Below are 25363 nucleotides of genomic sequence, written 5' to 3'. Positions count from 1 at the left end.
CTGGAGTCTGGATTCATCTTGTTTCACACAGAGGCAGTGTTTAAAGGGTCAGAGGATTGGCATGGAATGGTTTGGGTTGGAGGGGACCTTAAACCTCATAACATTCCACCCCCTGCCATGGCAGGGACACCTTCCACTGGCTTGAGTTGTTCCAAGCCCTGACCAAACCTTGGACACTTCTAGGGATGAGGCAGCCTCTGGGAAATCCATTCCAATGATCTACCACCCTCCCAGGGAGGAATTCCTTCCCAATATCCCCTCTGGCAGTTTAAACCCACAGCCCCTTGTCTTGGCACTCCAGGTCTCTCTCCATCTTTCAAGGCCACAATGAGGTCACCCCATGTTGTCCCTTATCCAGGCTAAATAATCCCAATTCTCCCACTTCCATCCCTCTCATCATCCTGGTACCTCCTCTGGACTCTCTCTGAGTGTTCCCTGTGCTGGGCTCCAGGGCTGGAGGCAGCTCTACAGGTGGGGTCTCACCTGAATGGGGCAGGTGAGAGTCCCTCCCACCTCACCTGCTGCCCATGCTGTGGTTTAAACCCACGTTCGGGGGGTTCCTGGGGCATGTCCAGCTCTTCCCCCACCTCTGGGAGAAACCCTGATCCGTCTCGAATTCTATCTGGTGAAAGGCCCTTTTCCCTGGGAAACTGAACTCACCCCCCCAGGTTCCTGGCGTCATTTTGCAGGAGACCTTTGGCACTCCCAATCCAGCCAGGATTCCCATGGGTGCTACCTTGGGATCACCTAACCCCCTTCTCCATCTATAAAAACGGCTGGAAAAGATGGGCGAGTTCCCGGTGTTCCTATTAGAAGGCAGCCCGGGCTGTCTCCGCTGCCCCACTAGGTGACACTGTGTATCCGTGGTTTGCAGCTTGACTCAAATAAATGAGCAGTTTTTTCGCTCTCAGATTGAAGGGATTAGACCAGGACTGGCAAAAGGAATAAGGACATGCAGGGATTTTTCACTACCATTTCTGGCTCCAGGTGGCTCTCGAGGGCAGCTGAGGACAACTGAGGGGTTTTTTTCCCCCTTCCTACCAGCTGCTTTTTATTTAAGTTATTGTCACTTGAGCCTGAGATGGGTTTGGGTGGGAGAGAGTGGGATAGGAGCCAGAAGCAATGCAGTGAATGTTCTGCAGCAGCACGAGGAAATGTTCATGTGTATGCCATGGATGTTAGGAAAAAGGGAAAAGTGTGCTGCCTAGTTGGAAGGTGTTAGCAGTTCCACAACCTACTGCTCATTTTCCTTTCTTTTTAAATGGAGAAGTAAGATTGCTTTGGACAGAGGAAAAACTAAAAAACCTGATGTGCAAACCCAAGCTCCTTTCTGTCACCTTTCTCTGTTCCTAACAAAATCCATTTAGTATCAGATTTCCTCAAATTGCTAAGCAACCAGAGATCTCTCTGGCTGGAAACGGTGCTGTTTGAAAAGGGAGGGAAGACTATTTGTCGTGGACTTGGATTTATGGAATATGCCAACTGCTTGTTTCTAAGGAAACGCAATTGAATTTTACAGTGTCTTCCCGGTTACGTGATACTGAAGCGATACTGAAGCAATAGTGGCTGCACTTACCAGAGACTTTAATCAGAAAATCATTAATTCTAGTTAAATCTAAGGCATCTGTGAGTCTCTGACATACAGGGGCCCGCATCTGGTCACTCAGACCAAATGAACATCTTCAAGGAGAAATTAGCACTAAGGGTACTTCTAAAAAAAGTAATCGATTTAAAAAAAAAAAAAAAAAAAAAAAAAAAAAAAGGTGACCAGATCATAAATTACTCTATCCTTGAATCTATTAGTTATCATAGCGTTTGAGTGCTTAATGGGCCATTTAATCTATTCTCCACTGGACAGGTGCCAAAAGAGACATTACACTAACGATGGATCGTTTGCTGGCCTGTTTTGCTGCCTTGAGGACTTTTACCAGTTAGAAGCCGTCTGTGCCTGTGGAAACCCCGAGGGCTCAGCACTGTTTCTGAAGCATCAACATCACGGCCGTGACACAGTGGGACTGTTGGGGCGTCCTGTGCAGGGCCAGTAGTCAGACTTTGAGGATCCTCGTGGGTCCCTTCCAACTCAAGTATATTCAGCGATTCTGTCACTTTTCGGCTCTGGCTCTGTGACTCAGTAGTTCTGTGACTCTTTTCCGTCGCTCCGGTTGTGTTCCCTCAGCGATCGCTGAGGCGGCGGCGGGGCCGCGCTTCTCCCTCACGAAGCCGCGCGCGCGCTTCTCCCTCACGCGCCCGCACTGCGCATGCTCCAAACTAACGGGCCGCGCCAGGGGCCCGCCGGAACCAACACCCGTAAAGCACCGGCCCCGCCCCAGTGAGCGGCGGCCGCAGTGAGCGGCGGGCTGAGGCGTGGCGGTGAGCCTCGGCACCTCACTTTGGCCTCGTTCGGTGGCTTTGGCGGCCGCCAGACTTTGGCGGCTGCAGCTCCGCACCGCCTGTGGGCTGTGGCGGGCGAGGCGATAAGGGGAACGGTGATGCAAAAGACGGGCGCGGTTTATTCCCAGCCCGCTTTTTACGGGCCGTGGCCGTACGGTGAGAGGCGCGGCCTCCTCCAGCCGTGTGGCGGCGGCGGGAGGGCGGGGCCGGGGGGGGGGTAGAGGTGATGAGGGGCGGGGTTTCCCTAAGCACCGCCCCCTCGGCGCCGTGGGGATGTCCCGGATTGGCTGCCGCCGTGAGGGGCGGGGCGGGGCCGGCGCTCGGCCACGCCCCCGTGTCTGTGGCGGCCGCCCGAGCGCGGCGGCGGCAGGCGGAAGATGGCGGCGGCCGCGGCGGCGGCGCTGCGGGCCTGGTTCTGGAACGAGCGGTTCTGGCTCCCTCACAACGTGACGTGGGCGGACTTGGCCGGCGAACCGGGCCCGCCGGGCAGCGGGCTGCAGTACCCGCGGGCCGCTCACGTCCTCTCCGCCTTCCCGCTGGCGCTCGGCATCTTCGCCGTGCGGCTGCTCTTCGAGAGGTGAGCGCGGGGCCGCTGCCGGGGCGGCGGGGCCGGGAGGCGCCGGGGGCTGTGAGCACCGGAGGGCGGCCCGGCGACGGTTCCCTCACGGCCTTCGGGGCCTCCAGCAGGCCCTTCGTGCGTGGAAAGGGGACATTGTGTAATCCCGGGAATCTGTCGCGACGTGCACAAACCCGTGGGGGGATTCACTGCCCCGGGTCTGGATAACGAGAAGCCCTTCCAGTCCGGCGCTGCTGAAATAGTGCCAAGAAAGCCTCATATTTTATATAGCGATTCACTTTTATTCCTGCTCCTGCCCAGGAGGACCTCACCGGGGTGACGGACAGAGCTGGCGGCTGCTGCTGCTGCTGCTCCGCACTTGGCTTCCGTGTGTGTTTTATTGTACTTTCTCTGAGTTCCTGGATGAGGAAATAAGGGCTCGTTCCCATGGCCCGATGGATTATTAAATACTCGGTGTCTCTCCTTGGTCCCAGGCGCGATGGATGTGAGTGCGGATCGTCATCTCTGCCCATTAACAGGTGTAATACGGGATTCCTCATTTACCTGAGCATCCATAAACGTGTGAACTTAGCCCTGGGGCAGAGGTAGATCCGTGTGTGGTGTGGATCTGCCACAGCCACACGCAGCGCGTGGGTGGCAGAGATATTAATTAGTAAAGCGGCTTACTTAGGAAACCCTTAGGTGAAATGGACCAAGACACCCTGTATTGCTGTTCAGGCAGTTCATTAAACATTGATTTAATCTTAAATTTCTGCCTTGAAAGGGCAGAAGTTGGCTAGGTTGGATGGACTTGGAGCAACCTGGATTAGTGGAAAGTGTTTCTTCTTACGACCAGGAACTGGGTGAGCTTTAAGGTCTTTTCCAACCCAAACCATTCTATGATTCCATTCCATTCTGAGCATGAAAAGGGCTGCAGGACTAGAGTGGAAATTGTCTCGGGTTTTTTTTTTTTTTTTTCTGTGGGTTTTCTTTATGAAGTATGAATTGTCCTGAGCTTTCAGAAGTGAAGAAGAGTTGGTTGGGATGAATTAAAAAGATGGCAAATACGGAGGAAAATGAAGCAGGTCAGCAGAGAGGTGAGAAACTTGAGAGGCTTTATTTTCTTCCTGCTGTCTTTCTGCCTTTAGGAAAAAAAAAAAAAAAAAAACTTCAGAGAACCCAGGAACACTCATGGCACTGCCAAAATCCCATCTCAGCTTGATGTGCTGCTGATCCTGGCCAAACCTTGGGACTTGCCTGGACATAAAGGAGGGAGATTGTGAGACACAATGATGCCCATGAAAAGGATATTGTAGGGAGGGCCTTAGGCCAGGTGTCAGTCAGGAGAAGAGATGCAGAATATTCTCTTGTCCTGGAGTTGTTGGGTAAGATGCATCCTCCTACACCTGATGGCACAATGCTCCAGGCAGCATTTACTTTGTCCTGATAGTATCTCCCCGGTTTATGAAATGTCTTTTGTGTTAATTTAGGGTGGAGTCCCTAAAATTACACTACGTTTCTGAGCCTGCAGAGCAAACCTCAGAGGCCGAGGTCTGGTTCCTGAGGGGGTGGTTCCTGATCTCAGCTGTGTCTCCGTGGTGTCCCAAAGTGAAAGCAGATTGTGACAGCACAGCTCAAGCAGTTTCTAGTGTGTTTATTTTAAAAGTGCATATCTTTGACTAAACTCCTTTCTGTTTCTTCCAGCCACTTTGAACATGTCATAAAAGTTCAGCTTTCTCTCAGTAAACTCCTGTGGAGCGTTTATCCCAATTCAAGGCTTTGATTGTGTCAAATGTCTTTCTTGACACATTTTCACAGTTGGACTTGGTGACTCAGAATGTGAATATTGGACTCGTGCAGCTCTTTTGGTTGAGCTGCTTCTTTTCTCTCTCTCCTTTTGTAGCTCCTCCCTGTGAGGAAGTGCTTTGTGCTTGTAACACTGACACATTTTTGTTAGTCAGCATTCCCCTAAAAACTACCTTTTACATCATGATATTGATAAAAGAATCATTACTTTGTCTGTCTGTGGCAGTTTGTGACTTTAGGGGTGAGGCAGGATTCATGGAGGAAGGTAAAGCCAGTGAGGAGTGGGAGAATCAGGATTTTTGTCCAGCAAAAAGAAAGACTTCTGCCTATAAATTTGGGGTTATATTTTTTATCCTTGATTATCCTTTTCAGTATTTCTCCTTGGACATCTTGTCCCACTGCAGGCACAAAAAAAAAAAAATCTGCAAAAACCTGGATGTGATGTGTTTCTAGCTGCACAGGAGTGCTCTTTGGCACCAAATGTGGGTGTTACTGGACTGATCTGAGGAAGGATCTGCAGCTTGTGCTCCAGCTGGGCAGGGAGAGAAAAAGGTGCTTTGAGATGTTACTTAATCAGGTCTATTATGGAATGAGGTGGTTAAATCTTAACCCAGCGAAATTGAGAGGTTATGGAAATACAAACTCAAAGAATGCATATTCAATAAATCTCACTTTGTGGATTGTTCTTCCTTGAAGAGCTGTAATAGGGAGTCACCAGCCAAACTGGAATGTTCATAAAGAAAGATTCTGCCTTTTTGAGGAGCACAATATGCTGGGAACTCTTTGTTATAACAAACTGTGTGGACTTGAAAATTGGTGTTGGTTTTCTAATCAGTGTTGGTTAACAACTGGTGTAAAAGAGGTGGCTGGGTAGGCTCAGGTTGATAAAGGTTTTATAGAAGTCTTTCTGTGATGAGAATTTCTTGCTGGAAGGTGTGGCACTAAGTTGACCTTGGGTATAGTTTGTTGCCGTTGAGACATCTATAAAATCATAAAATCATTTAGATTAAAAGGGACCTTTCAAGGCCACCTCATCCAGTCCTCTCCTCAAAGCAAGGCCAGTGTTCAGGCAGCTCAGAAGATCTCGTGTTTGAATATCCCCAAGAATGGAAATTTTACTGTCTGGGCAGTATTTTTTCCTGTTTTGGGGGGTTGTGCAGAACTTTGTTACTGTGAGATTCAGTGCAAAACACATCTAAAAACCTGCTCTGGGCCCAAAAATTTGAAGTGCCACAGCAGTTTGAGGTATGAGTTTACCTAAATAGCAGGTCAGCCTGGGGTTTTCCTGACTGGGCATGGGACTGAGCACTCACTTCATATTCCACCTCCAAGTTCACAGGTGAGCTTGTGTGCTGCACTTGTGGTATGTCCTGTAGGAAAGCAGAGCATAAAAACATTTAATACTTTATGTTTTTTACATATTTCTGGGGGTCTTGCCATCTGTTTCATAACATCAGGACACAATTCCTGGCTGGTGGTCTGGATTGTGGCGGAAGCCGTGAGCCTTTTGGAGCAGAGCTCAAAGGAAATCACTCCTTCCTTTTTTATTATTTTTTTAATTTTTTTTTTTTTAAAAAAGCTGTGGATGTTGAAATGTAGTTTAGCATTCCCAGAGCAGAGCTGGGAAGGGTCTGGAGCACAAGGAAAGGCTGAGGGAGTAGAAGGGCTCAACCTGGAGAAAAGGAGGCTCAGAGAAGCACCTTGTGGCTCTCCATAACTCACTGACAGGAGGCTCAGGTTGGGCATCAGGAGGAATTTCTTCATGGAGAGGATGGTCAGGCCTTGGCAGGAGCTGCCCTGGGAGGTTTGGAGTTCCCATCCCTGGCAGTGTCCAAGGAAGGACTGGCTGGATGTGACACTCAGTGCTCTGGGCTGGTGACAAGGTAAGGACCAGGCACAGCTTCCACTCGATGCTCCTGGAGGGATTTTTAAACTTCAGGGATCCTGGGTGGAGACTTAGGAAGAACTGAGGCAAGCAGGGAAGCCTGGGGCTGCAGTGTCTATCTAACTAAAACACTAAACTATTTGTTTAGTGTTTTCTGAGAGCTGGGTGTTCCTTTGGGATCAGTCACAAGCTGATCTGGAATTCCTCAAGGGAAAACGCCACAACCTGAGACTGTTCTTAAGAAGAGATATTTGTTCCTGAAGCACTGAGAGAGTATTCCTGAGAATGATTACTGTTAGAGCACTTAGAGCCAGGAATCTGCTGATTTTTATTCTTTCCTTGTAAACACAAGGAGAAATTGTAACAATTGTGGTTGGAAAAAGCAGCATTTTCTGCTTGTTGGCACTGGGAGGCTCCTAAATATGTGTAATTTCGGCTTAGCTCTCTCTGAAACAATCTCTCTGAGAAAGCAAAATGGCTTTAATAGTACAAATGCTGTGTCCTTTTCAAAACTGGGTTCAGAAACAGGTTGTTCCTTAAAATAAATGTTTAAAAAATACTAAATATTGCTCCTTTAACCCCACCAAGAGGAGAGGAACGATTCATTTTTCAGGTAATGGAGACATTTCTCTTGGAACCCTGAGCCCATTCTGACACAAACGTGCAGCAAAACCTGGTAGTTTTGAACATGTTTATATTCGTTTATATTCGTTTATATTCGTTTATATTCGTTTTTGTTGCAAACTCAGGCTTGTTTCCAGAGTCTGTGCTATAAAATCCAGCAAGAGTTAAATGAGTTTGGAATACACACAGCTCCTGGGATGGATGAGATCCTGAGATCAGGGGTCTTTCAGACTGCAGGGTTTGCATCTTCATCTCTGTCCTGAAGGAAACAAACCACTTTACTTTCCCAAAGGCAGGAAAACACCCCCCCAAACCCAAAAAAAGTTACTTTTGGGAGTTGTGTCACTCGAACTTCCCTTTTTTCTGAGCTATATGACACCAAGGGCTATTTTGGAAACAGGATACTTTGTTTTAGGGCTTCATGTCCAGCATTTCTGTTCACAGCAGACTGCTATCAGTCTATTGTTTTATTTCTGAGGAATGAGAATCCCCCTGGGGAGCACATTCAGATCCTTACAGGCCAAAGGCATTAAGATTTAATTTTTCTTTCTGGTGTGCACAGTATTTGCTGTCTGCAGTTACCATATGGACTAATAAAAGAAATTTCTTCACCTGGGAAGTGGTGGAATGGAGATTTCAAAAGCTTTTTCCCCAGGTTTTGCAGTCGGCGACAAATCCAGATCCTTGTGATTGAGACAGAGGAGGGAAATAAATATCTTGTTTTAATCCAGCTCTTTCTGGGGCCTTCTTGCAGGTTTATTGCCAAGCCATGTGCCATAAACCTTGGCATTCAGGACAGTGGACCTCACAGAGCCCAGCCCAATGCAATTTTAGAGAAAGTGTTTACATCCATCACTAAGGTGAGTCACACTTCAGATTCCTGCTCTGTTCCACGGGGAATAGAGGCCTGGAAGTGTTGCAAGGGGGGCTTTTTGCTTCCACTTTTCTGGATTGAGATGCACATTTCACACCCTGCGTCCACATGTGGGCTCGTTCTGGTTTTGTTTTGCCTCTGGCATTTTACTTTTCTGGTAGCAAAAGTCAATTCTCTGAATGGCTGAGCCATGGTTTTGTGCACAGAAGAATCTTCTTTGGAATACAAATGTTCCCTTGACAGACAGGCCTGAGCTGCTTCCTTTAGTCCAAGTTGTATGGTGGGGATTCTTGGTTTAACAAGAGATTTCTCAGCATCTTCCACTTTTATTGAGGAAGTGTTCTTCTTTTTCTTGAGCTCGGTTCCTTTTCTGATTTTATTGGTTTTATTGTGAATGTCTTGCTCTCCTTTTTGCCGTTTACTGTGAATCTGGACAGCAGTTGTCAGTGGAAATGGATTATTCAGGGAGGTGTTCAGTCAGTGAAGGGTGTTCTCATGAAGGGCAGGACATTTAATGGTGCCAGGAGGTGTTTCTTTGGGTTATTTCCTTTTTTCCTTTAAGCTGCTCACAGGCCTACCCTGCCACAGAAGTACAGAATCCCATAAAATTTAGTATTTTATCCAGTAGTGAATAAGTGCAGTAGATTTTCATTAAAGATAACGAAATGGAAGGGTTTTTTGTTGAGATTTGGTGATGCTGAACCTCAGCTACTGAAGCAGATAAAGGGCAATTCTATAAAAACCTCAAAAAACTTGCCTTGTGGGAACATTAAAGTTTGGAATGATGTGTGAAGTGAAAAATCCCCAGAATCTGATGCCCTTTCTTGGGAGAACTTCAATGCAGGAGTTGTCCTTGAAATTAATGTTTAGAAAACCCAGAAGGTCACAGGCTGTGCAGAATTTGTCTGGCTTTTGAAACCTTTAACTGTGTCCCAGTGTGCTGAGGCTGCTCTTGGGTTTGGAGAGGCAGGCTGGGGGTGGCTTGGTGCAGGGGAAGGATTTCACTGCTGCTCTGAATTCCTCCTGCAGGTAGGTGCTTTCCAACCATTAAATCCCAGGAAAGTGCTGAGAGAGGTGGTGTGATGGAGTGACAGGACTGTCATTGTCTTAACGCTGAAAATCAGATTACTCTGGTTCTGATTTTCAGCTGGGCAGACTGATGGTTTTGTGTTGAATCAGCATTCTGCATAGCTTTTGTGATTCGTATGTAACTCAAATGGTAAAATGTGTTTATCATCTTTCTGGCAGAGCTGGTCTGAATTATCTCACTCCTGGGCCATTGTAAAGGGAGTCACCAGGTTTGGTTCACTTTGATAAATCCGTTTGTGTTCATTCACACACAGTAGAGTTCCCAGGTGGAGAACAGGGATGTATTATATCTATATTTGTATTTCAGTATTCAGTCTGCAAATATATTTTCGTTTATAAACTTTGATAACAGAAATAACACAATTTCTACGGTGCCCTTATGGAATATACAAATATCTACTGTGTTAAACCAACTCTTACTTTAAAGTTTCCCTGTCCTTGCTGTGAGTAGCAAATCTTAAACATCTTTCACTTTGCTCCTCCTGAGTTCTGGGCTGTTTGATGTGCAGCTTTAAGAGGTAGGATAGGGCACTTCAACAGCTCCTTCCCCCAAATTAACAGACAGAACAGTCACATTCTTTGTCTTAATGTGCTGTCGACTGATGAAATAGGTGAGGCAATGCTCAACCAGACCCATTCTGAGTAATTAAGTAATTAGTGGCTTATGAAGGTTAAACCTGAATGGCCATTTGTGGCAGTGGGTTCTTTGCTTCCGTTCTCTGTGGTACCTTCCTGGTGTGTTGTTTGTTACCTGTGCATTATTTCTGTCATAGTGCAGGACTGAAAGTAGCTTGAGGAGTGGGAGAAATGACATTTGTTTCATTTTCGTTCAGTCTCCAGATGGAAAAAGGTTAGAAGGCTTGTCCAAGCAGCTGGACTGGGATGTCCGAAAGATCCAGCGCTGGTTTCGGCATCGGAGGAACCAGGACAAACCCACCACCCTCACTAAATTTTGTGAGAGCATGTATGTTTGTGCAGAGGGGCTTCATCTTAGAACTCTAGCTGTTCTCCTCTAGCTGAGCCTGGGGGCAGCTGCTCTGCCAGACCAGAGCAGAAATTCCTGTACAAGCAAACAAAGGCAGTTAAAAAAAGGTTTTAAAATTGTGAAGTATTTTGTGGGCACGAGTGAGAGACCAGAGAGGGGTACAGGAGTCAGTGCTGAGCAGCTTTAGACACTGGGCAGGTCCTTCATGGCACTTGAGAGTGTGTGTGTGTGTATGTCTGTGTCCAGATCTGTGTGCACACGTCTGTGTGTCCATGTCAGTGTCCATGTCTCTGTGTATGTCCATGTCTGTGTCCTTATCCTGTGTGTCCATGTCCGTGTGTCTGTGTCCATGTCCTGTCTGTCCATGTGTCCATGTCTGTGTGTCTATGTCCATGTGTCTGTGTCCATGTCCATTTGTCCATATGTCTGTGTCTCTGTATGCATGTCTGTGTCCATGTCCACGTGTCTGTGTCTGTGTGTCCATGTCCATGTCTGTGTGTCTGTGTCATGTCTATGTCCATGTGTCCATGTCCTTGTATCCATGTCCATGTATCCATGTCTGTATGTCCACGTGTCCATGTCCGTGTGCCCGTATCTGTGTGTCCATGTCCATGTGTCCATGTCCGTGTGTCCATGTCCATGTGCCCGTATCTGTGTGTCCATGTCCATGTATCTGTGTCCATATGTCCATGTGTCCGTGTCTGTGTGTCCATGTCCGTGTGCCCGTATCTGTGTATCCATGTCCATGTGTCCATGTCCGTGTGTCCATGTGTCCATGTCCATGTTCATGTCTGTGTCCCTGTCTGTGTGTCCATGTGTCCGTGTGTCCATGTGTCCGTGTGTCCATGTCCATGTTCATGTCTGTGTCCATGTCCATATATCCATGTCTGTATGTCCGTGTGTCCATGTCCATGTGTCCATGTCTGTGTATCCATGTCCATGTTCATGTCCATGTGTCCGTGTCCATGTGTCCATGTCCGTGTATCCGTGTCCATGTGTCCATGTCCGTGTGTCTGTGTCCATGTCCATGTATCCATGTCCATGTCCATGCTCATGTCTGTGTCCATGTCCATATGTCCATATGTCCCTGTGTCCATGTCCGTGTGTGCACGTGCCCACCCTGGGTGTACATCCCCTGGGAGGCTCCTGCGCAGAGCTCGTTCCTGTTCCCGCAGGAATGACCTCCTGCCTTTCCCAGCTGCACACACTCCTTGGCCTCCTTTTCCTCTCTCTTCAGTCCGTTCTTTGTCCCCTGTTCCCCCCGAGCTCCTGCAGTTTTCTCTGTAGTGCAGTAGAACCTCAGTATTTTTTCCTGACTTGTTTCTCCTCTGCTGGTTTCTTTCCTTTCCAGTAACTTTCAATTCTTCCCCCAGTGTGGTTTTGTCTACCTAAAGCCACAAGGTAAGAGGTAAAAACACACCCATTAGGAGACCTCTGGGTGACAACAACTTGGCTTGTTGTTATCTTCTTGTCTCTTAAAGCATATGAATGATGCATGTTCACCCTGAATTTCAAACTTGGCTGTTGATGCAAAGCCGTGTGTGGTGTGGAAACTCTTCAATAGGGTCTACATTGCCTGAAATGTTTAGAAATAAGGTGGGCAAAGGTTTTTCAGGTGTCAGATTTGGGGCTTTTCCCAGTTATTTCAATTAATTTTACAAATGCTAACCAGAAGCTGATTCTGTATCTTAAGTTTATTTTTTTTACTTTTCTTTCCAGGTGGAGATTTACATTTTATTTAAGTATATTTTTTTATGGAATCAGGTTTCTCTGGACGGTGAGTTGCTCTGTCAGCCACGTTGTTGTTCTGTGTGGTTGCAATTGAATGACTCCTGATTTGGGATCCTGGGGCTTCTGTTAAAGACCTTCTTTACACTATAGGGAAGTTTCTGTACAGATTTCTCATTTTGGAAATAATAGAAAAGTTTTTGACATGTTACCCCAGAATGTTGGAAAAAACAAGGTGGGTTTTGGGGTTTTTTTGTTATAGAGAACTACTGGGTTTTTTTTCTCCCTCTTGAAGGGATACAAGTTCATCTCCTTGGGTCTTTATTATTATTAGAGCTATATGATTATCCTAGAAATTTCTATTGCAGCAGAACTCGCAATTGACAGCACAAATTAGACTTTAAATCACCAGGGTTTTTTACAGTAAATGTAGTTTGAGTGGCAGAATGAAGATAAAATTTCAGTGAAGCAGTGCTGTAGTGTCAGGTGACTTTAGGTGCTGGGGAGGAAAACACCCAGTACAAACTGGGATTTTATATAACTTATTATTTATCTATAATAAAACCCTACCTATTCCCTTTAGGCACCCTGGTTTTGGGACACACGACAGTGCTGGTACAACTACCCTTTCCAGGTAGGAGAGAAACACCTCCTAAATTCCAACTTGTTGGACAATTCCAGTTTTTATCTTTGTTACTGTTACCGGATTAAAACACTGCCATTTATTCTTTGTGCCTTTACGTCCTGGATAGGTTTGGCAACAGCAGGGTTTCCTCAGAGACATCTGACTCAGTCAGTTTATGTTTACTTGCTGCTGAGATTATTAAAAGTGGGAGAAAAAGGCATCAAATCACAGGGGTAATTTATGTATTTACTGTATAGAGGCCAAGTCTGTTCCAGAGCCTGGTTTTCCTACTCCAAGAGACTTCAGCAGGAGTTGTAAATATTGACAAGGGAATTGACTCCTTTGCAAGAAAGCTCAAACACACAGTTATATTTGTGTGAGTAAGCCTGGAGTAAGATGCCTGTTGCTTAAACTTGTTTTTATTAAACCTGAATGATTTGACTTATGCCTCAGCAATTCTGGAGGAACAAAGTGGGATGGAAAAGGAGGAAGGAAAAAAAGTGATTTTAATGTCAATTTTGAATTATTTTGTGTTGTAACTGTGTTATCTCTCTGCTTTCCAGCCTCTAACATCCAGGCTTTATTATTACTATATCTTGGAGCTGGCCTTCTACTGGTCCCTCATGTTTTCTCAGTTTACAGACATTAAACGCAAGGTGAGATGAACCAGAATTGCGTTAACCACTCAATAGATACAATAAAAATAATAATAAATATGTAGGACTGAAAAAAAAAATGGGAGTATGCCCGGCCAGGAAAGCCAAAATGCAATGATAATTTATGTTTTCTTCCTCATTTACAACTTTGTGAGCCTCCCTTCTCCTGTAAGCACTGAGAAAAAGGGAAGAGCAAGGCTGACCTGCAGCCTGGTGTCTCCTTGAGTTCCTTTCATCTTCCAGGGGACAGAACAGCATCACTCAATACCTCCCAATCAAAAGTTAACAAATCATTGCCTAAAAATAGATTGAACTGGAAGGCTTGCAAGAAAATGAGCTGCTCCAAGCAGAACCTTGCTGAAGCTGCTGAGGAAATGGCAAACACTAAGGCAGTAATAAAGGGGGTTTTGAAAAGAATTTCTCATCTGTGTGAGGAGCAGATGATGAGTGGTTGCAGTTTGCTCAAATCTAATTCTGTCGTGCTGCGTTCCAGGATTTGGTTATTGTTGCTGTTGGAGAACAGTCCCCAGTAAATCCTGGCTTACTGCTTCCTTTACATGAGCTGCAAAGCAGCAAATTATCCCAATTTTTTTTTTTTTTTTTTGCATTGGCTGTTAAAAAAAACCCCAACAAGTTTACCCAGGCTTTTTTCTGTGCTGAAATATTAGCAGGTGAGGCACTATGGAATACAGTGGAGCTGCAGATAGGGAGTGATGAACAACCTCTGGGACTCTGTTTGGAATGGTTAATTTTGATTTAAACAAGTGGATGGCATTCTCCCCTGCAGCAGGGTGAGGTACAGGAAGCCAGGGGCTGAAGTGCAGATGTTGTGAAAAAGCCCTGAATATTGTGCATTGTAAACATGTTTTATTCTTGCTGCTGAGTTACCTGGTGTTCTGTGCCTGCTCTGCCCTGGCAAGGTTTGATCACTGATGGCAGTAACAGCAATTAAATGTGTGCCAGGAGCTGAGGGGATGAGCAGTGTGTCTGAAAAACCAGCGGGAGACAAAAATAAGGGTCATCTTGTCCTCTGAATCATATCTGTGGGGTCTGCAGGTACAGCTGTGTGTGTGCCAGAGAGACACTGCTGATCCCTGAGCAGGCAGAGCTCTGACTTCAGCAGCACCAAAGCTGAGAGACCTTTCTGGAAGCTTTTGTGGAGGTGGTGGGAGTGTGATGAGCTGTGATCAGTGTGAAGTCAGAGCCTGAGGAGGAATCCTGTGACCCCAATGACTCGCTTGGGTGACTCTGTTCCAAACTTTTGCACTTGTGTGACGACCAAAGAGTGTTGATCAGTGGTTTTTCCTGTTCCCAGGACTTCCTGATCATGTTTGTCCATCACTTGGCCACGATTGGACTCATCACGTTCTCGTACATGAATAACATGGTGCGGGTTGGAACTCTGGTGCTGTGCCTCCACGATGCTTCAGATTTCCTCTTGGAGGTGAATTTTCCTTTCAAATCTTTGCATCCCTGACGCTGGTGTGATCTCAGGGGAGCCAGCTGACACTCCTGTTCTTGATAAACTGCTTGAAATGTGCCACGAAATTCGTGCTGCTGATCCTGCCTTGTCAGCTTTTCCTCCAAACTGCTTGAGTGCTGAGAGTCACAAAAACGTTGGAATGGTTTGGGTTAGAGGGAACCTTAAAAATCATCCAGTTTCACCATCCCAGGTTGCTCCAAGTCCCATCCAACCTAGTCTTGGACACTTCCAGGGATGGGGCAGCCACAGATTCCCTGGGTAGCCTGTGCCAGGGCCTCACCACCCTCTCAGAGAGGGTGACTGTAACCTCTGGCAGTTTGAAGCCATTCTCCCTTGTCCCTGTCACTCCAGACCCTTATAAATGATCTCTCTTATTGTTCTTGTAGGACCATATAAATAACAGTACAAAAATAGTAATACAATAATCCCTCTTTGTTCCAAACTGTACGAATTTGATGGAGAGTTTTTTGCAGCTCTCCAGCTGGATAATTACAGGAGTGCACAATGGGAATAATTTTTGCATGTTTATTGTCTCTTGTAGGCTGCAAAACTGGCCAACTATGCCAAGTACCAACGTCTGTGTGATGCTTTCTTCATGCTCTTTGGGGTCGTGTTCATCGTGACGCGACTGGGCATTTACCCTTTCTGGTAAGCACCTGGAGCTGGGAGATTTTGGTGGTTCTCCCAATCCTTTCAGCAGAGCCTTTGTTTTAGACTTTTCCCAAGCATTCCAGCTGTCCCTTGGGGCAGCCTGAAGTGGCACGTGGCCCAGGAGCTGTTTGGGGCAGGAGGTTTGAGTAGGCACATGAAGAAATCTCTCCCCAGTCAGCTGAGGGACTGGGAGAAGAGTCCAGAATCCCATTCCCCTCCCCTGCTGCAGTGATGACAGAGTCAGCCAGAATCTGCTCTGAGAGGCTTGAAGGATTCTTTGCTTCTCTGAAGAAGTTCTAGAAATAATTACAAGCGAGGCACAGTCTCTTGAGGTAATTTTTGTTTGTATCTGGCTTAGTCATCGCTGCAGTTTCTGATTCTTATGACACTTCTGTCCTGTCCTTGTGTCCTGACTATTCAGAGCCTGAAATAGGTCTGAGGTTTCTTAGGAAGTAAAGCTCTGCTTAGAGGGAATCATCCCATAATGAGATTCCCTCTCACCTCAGTAGGTCAGACCTGGAGCAGTGCTTTGGTTAATGAGCTGTTGTCCATTTATTGTGTGTGGTGAGGCTTTGGTTAACATCATTTTACTGCGTGTATTTATTTCCTAGGCCATGGACACCTGCAATTCCCATTCTTTTTGGGTAGGCAGCAACAATCCTTTTCACTTCAGGATCAGGGTTGCAGTTAAAGATCTTGCCTATTTTCCAGTTAATGCACCAAAGGACTCTGGATGAAGAAAAGCTTTAATTCCTCTTTCCTCATAGGCTCCTTCCAGGGACAGATGAGAGAGTTTTTGCAGCTGCTGTCTGTCGTGAGGGGATGCTCTTACCTCACACCAGTGCTCAGCATCCTGTAAATCTTTAATGTGTTTTCCACTGGCTGTAATGTCACTCCTCAGCTTTGTAGAGGAATCTGGCAGAGCTGCAGCACTGCAGACCCTGTGCTGTTTCACTGCACGTGTATTCCCTTCCTTAATTAGTCGTGTAAAACGTCAGCAGATCTCTGGAATTGCATTTCATTCTTTCATAAACCTGCTAGGAGTTAAATACTTCTGGAGCTGCCTTTTGGGGAATTTTGGTTCTTGTTTGAAAGGCTTGTTTTGCTTTTCTTGTGAAATGTTAAAAGCTGTGTGAAATTAATGTGGTTGTTAAAGGTCTCTCCATACCTCTCTGCATCATAAAATCTAAAGTGTTTATTAAATTGCTGAAGGACTGGCAATAACTCTAAGCAACAAGAACAGCAAAACAGTAATGAAAGAAGCACAAAGCTTGGGCCATAAAGCAATTTTGAGTCTTCCAGCCTGGCTGGAGGAATATATAAAACTCCGAGGGAAGAGAAGGACACCCAGGGAGGGAAAGAGGCCTTCTGGGGACAAAATTCCTTCCTGATCCCAGAATCCTTGCGCTTGGAAAAGCCCTCCAAGACCACTGAGTCCATCCTGTGACTGATCCCCACCAGAGGAATGTCCAGTTGTTCCTTGGGCACCTCCAGAGAGGGGGACTCCACCTCCTCCCTGGGCCTTCCAATGCCTGGCCACCTTTTCCATAAAAGAATTCCTCCTGAACCTTTCCTGGCACATCCTGAGGCCGTCCTCTCTTGTCCTGTTGTTATCTGGGAGCAGAGCCTGACACCCCCTCCCAGCTGTCCCCTGCTGTCAGGGAGTTTTGCAGAGGCAGGTCCCCCCTGAGCCTCTTTTTCTCCAGCTGTTCCCAGCTCTGGACATGCTCCAGCTCCTCTCCAAATATCTCCTTTGCTGTGAGGGCTCAGAACTGGACACAACCTCACAGTGCCCAGCACAAAGGGACAACCCCTGCTCCCGTGCCCACGCTACTTTTGATAGGATTTTTGATCTTTAAATGTGGGTGAAAGCTGCCCAAGCAGGAAGGTATTAATGGTCGTTTCAGTGACCAGAGCAGCCTGACATCACTTCCTGTGAAGTTGTTATAAATAAATGCTTGTGCTTTGGAGAAGAAAATTGGCAGCAGATCCCGTGTGTGTAACCGAATTGCAGCACATTGACATGTTCTGTTTTGTTGCTCAGTTCAAATGCTCCTAATGAGCTTTACTCAGTCTCCTGACTCTGGCAAGAGCAGAGCAGCAGATGCTCAGCGAGACACAAACTGTTGTGCATCTGGCCTGGCACCTCCAGTCAGTGAGCCGATGGCACCTCCAGTCAGAGCTGGGCACAGCTGAGCTGAAATGTGTTTCTGGATCTCTTTTCAAGGATTTTGAACACAACCCTGTTTGAAAGCTGGGAGTTGATCGGTCCTTACCCTTCCTGGTGGCTGTTCAACGGGCTCCTGGTGACCCTGCAGGTGTTACATGTCATCTGGTCTTACCTCATCATCCGCACGGCCTCCAAGGCCCTGGTGAGGGGCAAGGTAAGGCTGAGGGCGGCTTCTGGCTCCTCTTTCCTACAAACCCCATTAAGGAATCATGAGAAATTGGGTTTTGCAATGAGGGCTGGTGTTGGTTCTTAAGGGATTTGTGTCAAGAGTTCACAAAAACGGTGTGTTTTTTTTTTTTACCTTGGTTGCTCTGCACTTGTGAGTTCCCAGGTGTGTTCAAAGGCAGGGAGTCTCTCCTGGGCATGCAGGGAAATAACTCCATTTTCCAGTACATTTAAATGTCCTAAAATGGCAATTATGACACTCTCATTGTGCACTCTGGAGTTGAAGGTGGTAGCAGGTTCTCTTTTGGACAACAGGATGAACATCCAGGACGTTTCCCAACTTCAGCTGGTCCTTGGGATGTGCTGGGGATTGTGCATCTTCACTGGCTTCTGTCTGCCAGTGCAGGCACTGAGCTCCAGCCCTCAGGGAAAAGATTCCCAGGGATGCAGTGGGGTTTGCTGGTTGTCAAAAATCACAGAATGGCCTGGGTTGGAAGGGACCTTAAAAAGATCATCCAGTTCAAGGCCAGGCTGGACAGGGCTTGGAGCAACCTGGGATAGTTGAAGGTGTCTCTGCCCATGGCAGGGGGTGGAACAAGGTGAGCTTTAAGGTCTTTCCAACCCAAATGATTGTATGAAACCAGCAAGAAAGCTGATTTAGTAGCACAAATGCTTTTTTCCTATCAGATATTCTGATCTGTGTTTCTCTGACGGCTCTGCATTATTTTGTGTTTGATTTGAGCTGCCCCTACACATGTAATGTGGCCTTGAAAAATATAAATATCCTGGTTGACTCTGGGGGCAAGCAGGTTTCAGGGTACGAGTTCTTCATCTGTTCCCCACAGCTGCTACTACAAATGCCTGATTTTCATTCTCTGCAGCTGTTTCTGTATCCTGAGTTCTACACCTTTTCCCTTTCCTTGGTTCTCTCCTGTCCAGGTGACCTAGCCAGAGAAAGGACTCTAAGCTCTGTCTTCTTCATTCTTTTCTCCTTTTCTCTGTGCCAGATTGGAGCTGGACAGTTTCACCCTGTGCATGTAAGTGTGACCTGTGGTTCTGTTTGTTCACTGACACACGTCTGTGTTGAGGCCAAGACAAAAGCAGAGCCCTGGTCTTTGGGGGCTTTGGTGCCTTCTCCTTCTCTCCCTGGTCCTGACAGAGTGCTAAAATACTGTTTTTTCCAAAGGTCAGAGCAGTGTTCCTGGGGTCTGTTCTTACCTGCTGCCACCTGCTTGCACAACCTTCACCTTCTGCTTTTACACACCCACACACTCCAGTTTCTGACTTTGCTCCTCATCAGCACTGCACTGAGGGGGAGAGGGCAGGAGGAATTTACTCCTTTTTGTGAAGAGCCGTGAAACAGTCACTTCTCCCCAAAAAACCAGCAAAAATGTCAAGGGATTTCTGCTTCCTTCCAGTGACCCTTTGAACTTCCAATATAGCAGGAGATTGTGGAAAGATAGCAAAAGTTCTGGCAACAGGCAGAAAAGCCAGGACATCCAAAAAGTTCCTGGAGATCATTAACTTCATCTGGCTTCCAGCCAGATCTTCCCTGGAGTTCAACCACTTCCTGCTGCTGGAGAGCCCTAACCCTGACTCTGCAAGAGCAGAGTAGAGTGAATCCATTTCCCATGGAATCCTTGGAAAGCTGCAAGGCACATGGAGTTACTGAGGGCTGTTGTCTGCACAGAGAGGGGAGTGAGGAGCTGCCTTGGGCAGAGCAGGGGCTGCTCTTCAGGCCTGGCTCGTGCTGGGGAGGTTTGGCTCTGGCACTTGCCACCACCCAAGGTGTGTGTTTGCAGTTGGGGCCGGGTTTATGGGCTTTTCCCTTCCCTTCTGGCTCTGCGGGGCTGCCCTGCTGTGGCACTTGGAGCAGCTGGCAGCACACTCTTCTTAGGAAGGTTCAAAATCCCACCTGGAAGTCAAATGGAGCTGGATTTGCAGCCTGAACTAAGGCATACTCTGTAAGCAGATCTGGATCCCTGGGCTGAGGCTCCTCCTGTTCTGAGCAGGTGTTTGCTGGATCAGACACTGCCTTTGTTCTCCATCCCCTGTCCAAACAGGCTCCTAAATGGCATCTCCCAGATAAAGCACAGGCTGTGGAAATGGAGGTGCTTTGTTCGAGCAGTGATGTGATAAATAAAGCTGGTTAATTTTTAAAATAGCAAAGCTGCTCTCTGTAGGACAAAATGTTCTCTTTCAAACTGACACATTCCTGGTTTTTGGTTGTCGGATCCACTTGTGATCGTGGCATGAGAAAATTTCGATTCAGACAAATAGTTTAGAAAAATGGCCTTTAACTGCTCTAGAGAGGAGCTCTTGGAAGACAAGAACAACGCCAGATCTGTAATATCATCTGATCTGGTGAGAACAAGAGTGAAGTGCTATCACAGATACACAGAATATTTGGAAAATGGAGCTCATCTTTCCAAATTGTCTTTTTCAGTGTCTGTGTCTTGTTCCAAATGTGATGACAGGCTCCTTTTTGGGAGCTTGAAGTGAGCCAGACTCAAATGTAGGAGGCAGATATGAGTGAAGGTCGTTCATCACACGGACCCAACCTTCTAACTGCTGGTTTCTGTCTTTATTTTTCAACTTCCCCTTGTCTTCTCCCACTACCCAATTCCATTGGCAACGTTTAGGTCTCTAAGGATGACCGCAGCGACGTGGAGAGCAGCTCTGAGGAGGAGGATGTGACTTCCAACAGCACAAAAGGAATTTTCAGCACTTCCAGTAACGGTTCCAACCGCCTGAACGGCCACGTGGCCGGCGGCCAGTGGACAGGAGAGGAGTAAGGCCCTGGGCTGGCCTCGAGCAAACACGAACTTCTCTTTCAATATCTAGTTGTGTTGAGCTCCACATTCCCAAGTGATCTTTAATCAAAAAACCCCTTCCCCAGAAACCTCCAGCAGACCCGAAACGGGCACAACCCTGACCAGTCAGAGGCTTTGCACGGCACAAGGGATGAAGCCAACGACCGGGGCAAAAAAAAAACAAACCAAAAAACCAAAGCTGCAGATTTCACTTCAAGCCATTCTGTACTTCAAAAGTACAAGAAAACACCCCTGAGTCCTGTTGATATTTGCAGAGGTGTGTTTGTTTGTGACAAACTGGCTTTTACTGGGATCAGCTCAAGGCAGAGCAGGTTTGGACCGCGGGGTTCGGTGCCACTCGGTGACGGTTCACTCCTGGCAGGTGCAGCAGCTCTTGATGCACTCCAGAAGCCACTTCAGAGCGTGGAGAACGCAGGTTCCATGTCCCAGCTGCCCTGGGTGAGGCAGAGACTCTGCTCCCCGCCGAGCTTTGAACTGTGCTAACCCAGAACCACTGCTCTGCCTCGCCCCAGGGTGCTGGGGAGGTCCCAGCTGCTCATTTCTGCTGTCACCAGGGACCAGGCCAGCGTCTGCTGCCTCTTTTGGTGCTGCAAACCCCTCTGAAGTCTTGACCAAAGCCTTCTGCAAGGGGGTGGGGAGGTGGTTTATTGCCCCTGAGACAACCAGCATAATCCAGGCCTTTTAAATTGTTTTCTTCCTGTTGCAAATTGTGGTTTCGAAGACTTCTCTAGACTTACTGGATTCAGATGGCTAAGCTGAGATCAGAGGGAGGATGAGAACTGGTGGGCTGGGTTTAACTCTCCAAAAAATGAGATGTTTTGGTCCTGTACTCTGAGACAAAGTGATTGTTGCTGCTCTGATGTTAGAGCTGTGGAGGAACCTGGGGCTGGAAGAGCAGCCACACTGTGGGCTCTGCTTCTCTTTTTTTACTCAATGGTACTTGGGGGCAATGGAACAGTCAATCAGGAGCAGAATTTTGGAAACTTCTCGAGTTGTTACCATTTTATACTGTTGTTTACTCTTATCTCCAATTAAATGTTGCTTCAGAAACTTGGGGTGACGTGGTTCATCTTGAGGAAATAGAACAGCGTGTGTCCTTTGGCTGTCCCTGAGCGCCCTGAGCTGCTGCCAGGACCACAGGAGAAACAGCTTTTTGGAAAAACAGAAGTGATGGACTCACGGAAGCCATCCCTGCCCATGAAAGTGGGGTGGAACCAATTGACCTTTAAGGTCCCTCCCAGCCCAGTCCATGATTTGGGGGACACCACACACCAACCAACCACACCAGCCACTTCCACATAGGTTTTATTGTGCTCCAGAGGGGACTGGGAAGGTGGGGCTGGTCCCAGCTCCTGGGTGCAGTCCCAGCTCAGGCTCAGCTCCCAGGGCCAGTCCCAGCTCAGCTCCCAGGGCCAGTCCCAGTGTGGGTTCAGCTCTCGGGGCCGGGCGCGTTCTCCCGCTGACGGCGGTGCTGCAGCATCCTGTGGACACGGACACTGCACAGGTACCCGGCGTACACCGTCAGCAGCATCATGGAGCCAGAGAAGGCCTTGTAGCCAAAGTCTGCCAGCTGCTTTCTGGACACCATGGCTGCACCTGCAAGAGAGAGAATCACAGGACAGTCAGGGTTGGAAGGGACCCATGGAGGTCAGCCGGTCCAAGCAAGGTCACCCAGAGGAGGTGACACTGAAATGTGTCCAGGTGGGCTTGGGGTGTCTCCAGAAAGGGAGACTCCTATGACTCCATGTTCCAGTGCTCTGCCCCTGCCTCCATGGGAAGTTCTTCTTCATGTTGAGGTGAAACATCTGGTGGTTTGGTTTATCACTGTTGCTCCTCATCCTGTTTCTGGGCATCACCAAAAAGAGTCTGGCATCATCCTCTGACCCCTTGGAGGTATTTATATGTATTAATAAGATCCCCTCTCAGTCTCTCCTCAGAGAGATGCTGCAGATCCCTCATCATCTTTGTGGCCTGCACTGGACCATCTCCATCAGCTCTTTGTCTATCCTGTGAGGAGCTCAGACCTGGACAGATCACTCTGGATGTGCCTAAGGCAAAGGGGCAGGATCTCCTCCCTGACCTGCTGGCTATGCTCTTCCCAATGCATCCCAGGATCCCACTGGTACTTGAGGCTATTCCTCCGCAGGATCCTGCACTTGCTCTTGTTGAGCTTCATTAGGTTATTCTAATAAATAATGAGGTTTCTCTTTGCCCAATTCTCCAGCCCCAGGAGATGGAGGCCCTGCTGAAGGGCAGCACAACCTTCAGGTGGATCAGCCACTGCCCCAAGTTTCATATCATCACTAGACCTGCTCAGGCCACATTCCATCCTTTAATCCAGGTTCGGTGGTGATGAACACGGTGAGTGAGACTGGACCCAGCAGCGGTCTCAGGTGAACTCACCTGGTGAACTCACCGACTACCGGCCCCGCAAGAAGGCGGCAGTGAGCGGGGCCGGGAGCGCGGATTCACCCCCTCCATCATCCCGTTCCATCCCTCCGGGCTCACCGCTCCCGTCCCGTGTCATCCCATCCCGTTCCATCCCTCCGCACTCACCGCTCTCGTCCCGTGTCAATCCATCCCCTCCGCACTCACCGCTCCCGTCCCGGGTTATCTCATCCCGCTCCATCCCTCCGCACTCACCGCTCCCGTCCCGTGTCATCCCATCCCCTCCGCACTCACCGCTCCCGTCCCGGGTTATCTCATCCCGCTCCATCCCTCCGCACTCACCGCTCCCGTCCCGTGTTATCCCCGTCCCGTGTCATCCCATCCCGTTCCATCCCTCCGCACTCACCGCTCCCGTCCCGTGTTATCCCCGTCCCGTGTTATCCCATCCCGTTCCATCTCTCCGCACTCACCGCTCCCGTCCCGTGTTATCCCATCCCGTCCCGTGTTATCCCATCCCGTTCCATCCCTCCGCACTCACCGCTCCCGTCCCGTGTTATCCCATCCCGTCCCGTGTTATCCCATCCCGTTCTATCCCATCCCGTTCATCCCTCCGCACTCACCGCTCCCGTCCCGTGTTATCCCCATCCCGTTCATCCCTCCGCACTCACCGCTCCCGTCCCGTGTTATCCCATCCCGTTCTCTCTCTCCGCACTCACCACTCCCGTCCCGTGTTATCCCCGTCCCGTGTTATCCCATCCCGTCCCGGGTTATCCCATCCCGTTGATCCCTCCGCACTCACCGCTCCCGTCCCGCTCCGCCGCGCTCCCGGCCCGCGTCACGTGGCTGTCACGTGTCCCCCGTGTGGTCACGTGTCCCCAGTGTGATCACGTGTCCCCAGTGTGATCACGTGTCCCCCGTGTGGTCACGTGTCCCCCGTGCGGTCACGTGTTCCCGCCGGCGGGCGCGGGAAGCCCGCGCGGTGCCCGCAGCGCCCCCTGGCGGCGGCCCCGCCTCAGTCTCCCCCTCAGGGGCCGCCATCGCCGCCATCGCCGCCGCCTCGGGCCCCTCGGCGAAGCCTACACGGGTCTCGCCGCACCACGGGCCGCCCTGCACCGGGAGCCCGCAAGGGACAGTCCTTGGCCCCGCAGGGATGGAGCCGAGGCTCTTCTGCTGCAGCCCTGAGGCGCGGTGCCGTCCCGGTGGTGAGGGTGGCTTCACGAGGGCTCTGGTGCCGTCCTGAGGGTCCCAGTGGGATTCCAAAGGCCCTGGTATCTGCCCTGTGTGCCCCCAGCCCAGACCTTCCTTCCCAACAGGCCGTGTTCCCTCAAGTCCCCTCCTGTCCCCGCCTGTGGCAGCTGCTCTCTTTCCGGAGCTCCTTTCTAACATTTGAACTCTGCTGTCCCAGCCCTGCTCCATCCAGGGCTCCCTCGAGCTCCAAAGCTGCCAGGATCTCTCTTTCTCCCCTCCTCATCCTTCTTTCCCCCAGCAGCAGCTCCCAGGGCTGCAGCACTGGGATGTGCTGAGCCTGCAGAACATAACTCCAAATGGCAAAGGGAAGACTTTTTATAGCTCGGGGCGTCCAGCTCCAGTGTGGTGTGGTTTTAAAAGCAAGATATGGTCTTCCCATATGAGACCTGGGACCCTCAGCAAGGGTCTGCAGGGACTTGGGCACTTCCAGGGCAAAGAAACACGTACAAAGGGGATGCAAAAAGCATTTCCATCGCAGAGAGAGCTCCCAGCTAAACCCAAATCCCTGCTGGATCCTGCTGCAGGTGCTGACAGGAGTTTGTGCAAGGGAGTGAAGCTCAGCGACCCTCTCTCCTACATGAGCCTCATATCCAAACACTTGGAGTCCTGAAGGCCTTGAAGACAAAGAGAACTACAAGTCGTGCCAGCCCTGCAGGAACACGCTGGACTTCCTTTATCCTCCCTCCAAGCTCAATAAAGCTCCTCAGCAGAGGAAACCGTGTCGGCTCCCCCCACACGACAGTTCTGAATTTAAAGGTCGCCGAGTGCCTGCTGAGACAACGTGGCTAATAAAAGGCACAGAAACAAGTGCAGTGCCAGCAGATTAAATTCCCCTTGTAAGACACCGAGCAGAGGGTTCAGAGCCCTGGAAAGGTCACTCAGTACGGGGCTCCTTTAAAAACACAGGGACCAGGAGAGTCTGAGAAAAGCAGCTGGGAAGAGATGAACAAAACCCCACGGCGTGTCCTGGGAAGCCCAAACATCAGAGGAGAAGAGGCCTGGGGTGTGTGGGGCACAGTGGGGTCCTGGCCTGGCTCCTACAGGCCCCAGGTGAGGACTCTGGACTCAGCCTAATGTTGCAATCCCAACCCACCATAGTCCTACAGCCAAATTTTAATCCTGGAACCGCTGCCGAGACAAAGCAA

General features: G+C 48.8%; 2 protein-coding genes across 6 annotated transcripts; one reads left to right on the top strand and one right to left on the bottom strand.

Annotated features, from left to right (window-relative positions):
• The first annotated feature begins 2757 nt into the window (after nucleotides 1-2757).
• On the top strand, nucleotides 2758-21632 carry CERS5 (ceramide synthase 5). 3 transcript variants are annotated; one of them, XM_066337673.1, is made up of 11 exons: nucleotides 2758-2968; nucleotides 8017-8122; nucleotides 10059-10189; nucleotides 11930-11987; nucleotides 12522-12572; nucleotides 13127-13219; nucleotides 14535-14663; nucleotides 15244-15350; nucleotides 17581-17737; nucleotides 18756-18785; nucleotides 20391-21632. In XM_066337673.1, exons 1-11 carry the CDS (start codon nucleotides 2769-2771, stop codon nucleotides 20541-20543), a joined length of 1215 nt encoding a protein of 404 aa, XP_066193770.1. In that variant the 5' UTR covers nucleotides 2758-2768; the 3' UTR covers nucleotides 20544-21632. The 3 variants fall into 3 exon arrangements, with proteins under 3 accessions (XP_066193770.1, XP_066193768.1, XP_066193769.1); XM_066337671.1 differs by lacking the exon at nucleotides 18756-18785; XM_066337672.1 differs by lacking the exon at nucleotides 20391-21632 and having other exon boundaries at nucleotides 18688-18779.
• Nucleotides 21633-21869: 237 nt separating this feature from the next.
• On the bottom strand, nucleotides 21870-23836 carry COX14 (cytochrome c oxidase assembly factor COX14). Of its 3 annotated transcripts, none has more exons than XM_066337669.1 (2): nucleotides 23770-23836; nucleotides 21870-22178 (listed from the first exon to the last, which is right to left on the bottom strand). In XM_066337669.1, exon 2 carries the CDS (start codon nucleotides 22168-22170, stop codon nucleotides 22012-22014), a length of 159 nt encoding a protein of 52 aa, XP_066193766.1. In that variant the 5' UTR covers nucleotides 22171-22178; nucleotides 23770-23836; the 3' UTR covers nucleotides 21870-22011. The 3 variants fall into 3 exon arrangements, with proteins under 3 accessions (XP_066193766.1, XP_066193767.1, XP_066193765.1); XM_066337670.1 differs by lacking the exon at nucleotides 23770-23836 and adding an exon at nucleotides 23139-23154; XM_066337668.1 differs by lacking the exon at nucleotides 23770-23836 and adding an exon at nucleotides 23091-23145.
• Nucleotides 23837-25363: the final 1527 nt, after the last annotated feature.

This window comes from Sylvia atricapilla, chromosome 29, assembly GCF_009819655.1.
Source record: "Sylvia atricapilla isolate bSylAtr1 chromosome 29, bSylAtr1.pri, whole genome shotgun sequence".
NCBI lineage: Eukaryota > Metazoa > Chordata > Aves > Passeriformes > Sylviidae > Sylvia > Sylvia atricapilla.
The sequence above is the reverse complement of the archived record's forward strand: the minus strand, read 5'-3'. Positions and strand labels throughout refer to the sequence as shown.

Coding starts and splice junctions, on each gene's coding strand:
- COX14 (XM_066337668.1), bottom strand. CDS start 23,124: ATGGAACGGGATGGGATGACACGGGACGGGAGCG. Junction 22,179..23,090: donor GATGACACGGGACGGGAGCG/GTGAGCCCGGAG, acceptor TCTCTCTTGCAG/GTGCAGCCATGGTGTCCAGA.
- CERS5 (XM_066337673.1), top strand. CDS start 2,769: ATGGCGGCGGCCGCGGCGGCGGCGCTGCGGGCCTGGTTCTGGAACGAG. Junction 2,969..8,016: donor GTGCGGCTGCTCTTCGAGAG/GTGAGCGCGGGG, acceptor GCCTTCTTGCAG/GTTTATTGCCAAGCCATGTG. Junction 14,664..15,243: donor CTTCAGATTTCCTCTTGGAG/GTGAATTTTCCT, acceptor TGTCTCTTGTAG/GCTGCAAAACTGGCCAACTA.